Raw genomic sequence first — 6,195 nt, 5'->3', positions numbered from 1 at the left:
CGCAGGCCATAGCTAAAAGATCCCTCATGCCACAACTAAGACCCAGAGCAACCAAAATAAATAAATATTTTTTTAAAAATACACCTGACATAAAATTTACCATCTTAACCATTTTTAAGTGTACAGATGTGTCATTAAGTACATTCATAGTTGTGCAACCATCACCACCATCCATCTCCATGAATCTTTTCATCCTGCAAAAGTGAAACACTGTACACCTTAAACAATTCATCATTTCCTCCCTGCCCCCAGCCACCTGCACACCAAAGATACTTTGTATCTCTATAACTCTGACTGCTCTAGGTACCTCATACAAGTGGAATCATACAATATTTGTCTTTTTGTGACTGGCTTATTTCACTTAACATAATATCCTCAAGGATCATCCATGTTGTAACATATATCAAAATTTCCTTCCTTTTTAAAGGCTGAATAATATTCCATTGTATTGTATACCACAGTTTATCCATTTATCTGTTGGACTCCAGTTTCTTGCACGTTTTGGCTCTTGTGAGTAATGCTGCTATGAACATCAGTGTACAATATCTTTTTGCAACACTGATTTCAATTATTTTGAGCATATATACCTAGAAGTGGGATTACTGGATCAAACAGTAATTCTATTTTTAGTTTTTTGAGGGACCACCATACTGTTTTCCACAGCAGCTGCACCATTTTTTATTCCCAACGATGCACAAGAGTTCCAATTTCTCCACATGCATGCAAACACTTAGTTCTTTTGATAGCGGCCATCCTGTTGGGTGTGCAGTGGTTTTCAATTGCATTTCCCTAATGATTAATGATATTGAGTATCTTTTCATGTGCTTATTGGCCATTTGTCTATCTTCTTTGGAGAAATGTCTATTCAAGTCCTTTGCCCATTTTTTTTTAAAGATTGATTGATTGATTGATTGATTGCTATGTTGGGTCTTCGTTTCTGTGCTAGGGCTTTCTCTAGTTGCGGCAAGCGGGGGCCACTCTTCATCGCGGTGCGTGGGCCTCTCACTACCGTGGCCTCTCTTGTTGCAGAGCACAGGCTCCAGACCTTTGCCCATTTTTTAATCAGACTTTTTTTTTTTTTGGTTGTTGTTGAGCTGTAGAAGTTCTTTATATATTCTGGATATTAATCCTTTATCAGACATGATTTGCAAGTATTTTCTCTGATTTCATGGGTTGCCCTTTCACTGTTATGTCCTTTGGCTTATCACAATTTTAAAAAAAATAATTAAACATTAAAAAAATGAAATTTGGGGAATTCCCCGGCTGTCCAGTGGTTAGGACTTGGCATTTCCACTGCCGTGGCCCGGGTTCAATCCTTGGTCAGGGAACTAAGATCCCGAAAGCTGTGCAGCATGGCCAAAAAAACTAAAAATAAAACTAAAAATAACATTTTTTTAAAAAGTGAAATTTGAATCAGACCTCTGAAGCTTCTGCCAGGGAGAAGTCAAGAACTTCTACACCACCCTCCCATCCCCACTCTCCTTCCCTGAACCCCCAACAGAGGATTCAGAGACTAGAGATACCTCAGTTCTCATATTTTCTCTTTCACATGAACCTCCAAGAATCTATTCACCTCCATGCAGAAGACAGTGTGGAGGCACAGGAAAAAGGACATATGTAACCAGACAGTTACTGAAATAAGTAAGATAATTTCTAGTGCTTATATCTAATGCACTGCAAAGTAAAAATACCCAACATATGGGAGGATCTTAAAGTTTTCTCCTTGACAGTGATGGAGGTAGAATACATAATTTTATGAACACTTTTTACCATGAAGTTGATCTGGTCTACATCAAGAAATTGCCCTTTTTTTCTAGTTTTAAATTAACACTAATGGCCTGCTATAGTATCTAAAATGTGTAAAACTAAGTATGAAAAAGTAAACTAAAGGAGCCTGTGGCCTGTTTTTAGCAGAATTCCCTTCTGCATGCCTGAGAGGTAGGAAAACTGTACTACTGAATATCCACAAGCTAATCATATTTTATTTCAACGTATTTGTAGTCAAAGTTAGAATTTATATATTTTGCCCAGCTTCTATTAACTTTTACAATACATTCAGTATATAAAGTTCTCTAGATAGTGAATAAAAGAGAAGACACACAAAAGTAATACAGTTGTGAAGGATTTAAAAGTAAGTTACTATGAGAAATTTAAAAAGAAACTTAAGAAGGTGATTGTGGGGTTCATCCACTGGACCACACTACTTCCAAGTACACTGGAAAAAACAACACTCTAAACTGAAAACCACCGACACTGAGGAACAGGAATAGTTTAAGGTGTCAAGAGGTCTTTATTGAAATAATAGCACAGTTACACTTCTAATACCCTTTCCACTTGTATACAATAGATGAAAAATGCTTGCTACATACAGTGCACAGACAGTTCAATAATTAGAACCAACTCAACTTCATTTGAAATAAATAAAATAGGCTATTTAATAATTTAAAGTAAAATTACTGTACATTATGAAAATAAAGATACATAAATGTTAGGATCTACAATGCCATAGAAATAAAATAATTATTCTGCATTACACAAAACAGTGCAAGAAAAGAATCCGAATAAGCTTTTGGAGTGCAAAGTTTAAATTTTCCATTTTAAATTATCATGCAGACATAGCATTTCAAGCCATGCTATAGTCTATGGCAAAGTTTTTAATTTTGAAGAGGAAAAATGCTAGCCGGTAAATTTACTGTACCATCAAGTGTTGCATCACATAACACTGCTGCTCTGCCTACAGTACAGTTTAGAAGGGAGGTATCTTGTTGCATCCAAAAAATTGAAATTAACAAGTTTCTGAAGCAAACACATTTACCTTTTAAGCCTGAAACAAAATAATGTGACAAAAGAGTAATTCTATCCCTGGGTTTAAGAAAAAAGAAAAGGCCTATACCACATAATGAACTAAGAAGCAGTTTTCCACCCACTTTTAAACTCCATAGTGATCCTTAGTTAAAACAACAATGTTAACTCTGGGGAGACATATAAAATTCTGATCTCTAGCTGACAAGTGATACAATATCATGGGATTGTGAGAAAAGCAAAAGTAATTTCTGAATATCTATGTTTAATCTGTGTAGAACTTGGTTGCATTACATGTAATAATATGCTTAAAGTATAGTTCAGTTTCAATGTGTATATAAAACTGTCATTTAGGCGAAGACCAAGGAATGCATTTAATACTAAACTGTAAACACATCAGCCACCTTGACTTAGAGTGCACACTGACAACATAAGAGCTCTTCCGCAGACTTTGGCAACAAGACTACATATAGCAGGTCACAGCAGCACGAGCTCACATGGAAGACTGAAAGCACTGCAGAATAACACCACCCAACAGCTCCTATCACAGGGATACGTGGTAATAAGGGGCCTCCTCGTGCTAAGCCACCTTCCAGGTCAGTCTGTGTTCTTCAAATCTGTAATGTTCACAACTCAGTAGTCTTAAGTCTGTGCCCTCACTGCATAGACTGACATTGGCTGTACTCTATCCACTGTATGTCCAGAGGGTTACAGTTCTGTCTGCAGAGGACGACAGGAAGGAAAGATCCTGGGTGTGCCACCTGCACTGAATGACTTTGTCCTTGTGTTCCCCCACCACCATGATAGGAAGCTGTTTAGTGAGGTCTCCTAAATTAAAGAAAAGAGATTTGACTTACAGTACAAAATATATACAGATTTCATAGACTTACTTTAAGACATTACAGTATATAAAAGCCTAATACATTAATATAGTACATTGAAAAGTTTAAACAGTTTAAATTACTGAAGACCTAATTATGTGAGCAGTATTTGGTAACATATACACAGCAACATGACACGGCTGCCACTCTCTCCTTGAAACTCTCTCCCCTTGATATCTCCCTGACTTCAGTGCCACTACACCTCAGCCTCCTTTGATGTTTGTCCTCTTCTTCCTGAGTTAAAGTTTGGTGAATCCCAACAGTCAGCCTTCAAATTTCTTGTTCCCTGTATACCTCATCTCCTATGAAATTTCACCTAGTACCATACTACCACAGCCATTTATATACTTAAGATTCATGCACATTTCATCTCCAACCTTGACTTCTCACCTGAGCTCGACTAGTAGACAAACAGCTATTTGACGTCTCACTTGACTGCCTTGACAGTCACCTTAAGTGTAACTTGTTTAAAACAAACTCTTGATTTTCTTGCCTAAACCTGTTCCTCTCCCTACCTGTCTTCCTCATCTCAATGGTACCATCTGCTTGCTCATGCCCAAAACCTAGGAATCAGCACTGATTCCTTTTTCCCTCACTCCGCAAACTTAACAGAAACAAACTAAAATACATCCGTAATTCAGTCACTTCTTACTACCTCCACCTTTACAACCCTAGTCCAAGCCACCATCATCTTCCACCTGAATTGGTCCAATTGCCTCCTCACAGATATTTATACTTACACACTCTCCCTATAATTCAAAATTATTTTTAAAATTTTCAGACCATATCACTCCCTATTTTAAATCTTCCGAAGGATTCCTATTATGCTTTTTAAAATGCCTACAAAACCCTGCCTCTGATTTATTCTCCTGCCTCTCTCTCCCTCGGTTCACGAAGTTCCAGCCACACTGGTTTCTTGCAGTGTCATGAGCAAGCCAAATCCATTCCTGCCTCAGCACCTTGACCGTGCTATGGTCTGTTCCTAAGGTCCTGGCACAGCTTGTTCTTCTCACCAGGTCTCTGTGCAAATGGCACCTCCCTGGTGAGACCTACTCTAGCCTGCCCAGCACAGTCTTCCCCTAGCCACCCTGTCACTCTCTCCTGCCTTGCTAATCGTTTAACAGCACTTGCCAATACCTAAAATTACAGTTTACTGGTTTGCTTTTTACTGACCTCTAAAATGTAAGCTCCATCAGGAAGAAAGTCACCTGTCTTATTCATCTCTCTGTCTGTCCATAGTTGGTACACAGTAAATATTTGCTTAATGTATGTTTAAAAACAAAACTAGATACTGAAGATATAATTATACCGATTATACACTACATTATTTTAAAGTAGCAGCAGGAGTATTGATACATAAATGTATATTTTAACATCTACCATTATTGAACTCAAAATGATTCAGTATAAAAAATGTTGATTCTTTTAAATATTTTTAAAACTATTTAACAATAAAAATAAGACTATTCGCTCAATTTAATAATTTGTTACAATTCTTCTCAATACATTTACCAAGTAATTTGCTCAGTAAAAGCTATAAAACTAAAAGTTGAAAATGTTGTATAGTCAATCACACTAGATTAACATAAAAGAAAGATTCCAAATAGAATAGGAAAGACTAAAAAAAAGGAAAGAGGTCAATTTCCATCACCTTGTAGGTCTGTCACCTTTATTTTCATATCATAGGATCCTGTTAGCAAGTAGTGAGCTCCAGGAGAGAATCGAACAGAGCGAACATCACTGGAATGAGGGTGGTAACTTTGTACCATTCTTCCTCCTCTTATGTCATATAACATGCAGCTGGAATCTTCTTGTCCTGTGGCTAAGAGACGGCCACTGGGATCTACCGCTACAGATGCCACTGCACTGCCTGTATAGCAGGAGGAATGGAAGGTTCGATATGCAAAAATCAATATAGCTAAACTGCAACAGCTACTTACGTTCACTGAACCATACACTAAAGATTTAATGTAGCTTATCAATACTGTTCAGTTATGGAAAAATCCAAACTCTCAACCAATAAATACTTGCATCCTTTTTTTAGAGGATATATGAAGCAAGATTCTGTGAGAAATGAGAAAGCTCCTTTTTTTTGTCCTTTGGGAGAACCCCCTGGAGCAGCATTACCTATAGTGCAATAGATGAGCCACTTTTCCTAATGCAGTGTTTTCACTGCTGGGCAAGTGTCCAGAAATTCTCCCATACCCAGCTCAGAGTCTAGTTGGGGGAACAAAAGATTAAATAACAAAATATGTTTTAGGACACAGTGTGGGGAATATCTCTAAGCAACACATGATTAACTGCCAACAGGAACTGAACAAAAAATAAGCTCTGAGTCTACAGGTTGGACCCTTGACTCTAGGCCACGGAATAATGCCTCCATGGGGGTGCAAAATGGTTCTCAGAGGACCAAAAAATCCTAAATATTAACAATGGTTTGTAGCCCTTCGAAGTTCAGCCCTACCAAACCAAAATCTCATTCCTTAGTATTTAATTTCTTTTGTTAGGAAAA

The 6,195-nt window shown here is 37.5% G+C and overlaps 1 protein-coding gene across 3 annotated transcripts in view; it reads right to left on the bottom strand.

The window, feature by feature from the left end:
- Positions 1–2,270: 2,270 nt before the first annotated feature.
- WDR47 (WD repeat domain 47) overlaps positions 2,271–6,195 on the bottom strand; it is a 65,287-nt gene continuing 61,362 nt past the window's right edge. For 2 of the 3 annotated variants that reach the window (XM_082450565.1, XM_082450563.1), the window contains 2 exons: positions 5,335–5,553; positions 2,271–3,630 (listed from right to left, as the gene is read on the bottom strand). In XM_082450565.1, coding sequence (XP_082306691.1) covers positions 3,488–3,630; positions 5,335–5,553 — 362 coding nt within the window. In that variant the 3' untranslated portion in view covers positions 2,271–3,487. The remainder of the gene's footprint in view (positions 3,631–5,334; positions 5,554–6,195) is intronic. The other variant, XM_082450564.1, reaches the window with a different exon arrangement.

The sequence above is a fragment of the Balaenoptera physalus genome, assembly GCF_965194825.1.
Source record: "Balaenoptera physalus genome assembly, chromosome: 1".
In the NCBI taxonomy this organism is placed as follows: domain Eukaryota; kingdom Metazoa; phylum Chordata; class Mammalia; order Artiodactyla; family Balaenopteridae; genus Balaenoptera; species Balaenoptera physalus.
The sequence above is the reverse complement of the archived record's forward strand: the minus strand, read 5'-3'. Positions and strand labels throughout refer to the sequence as shown.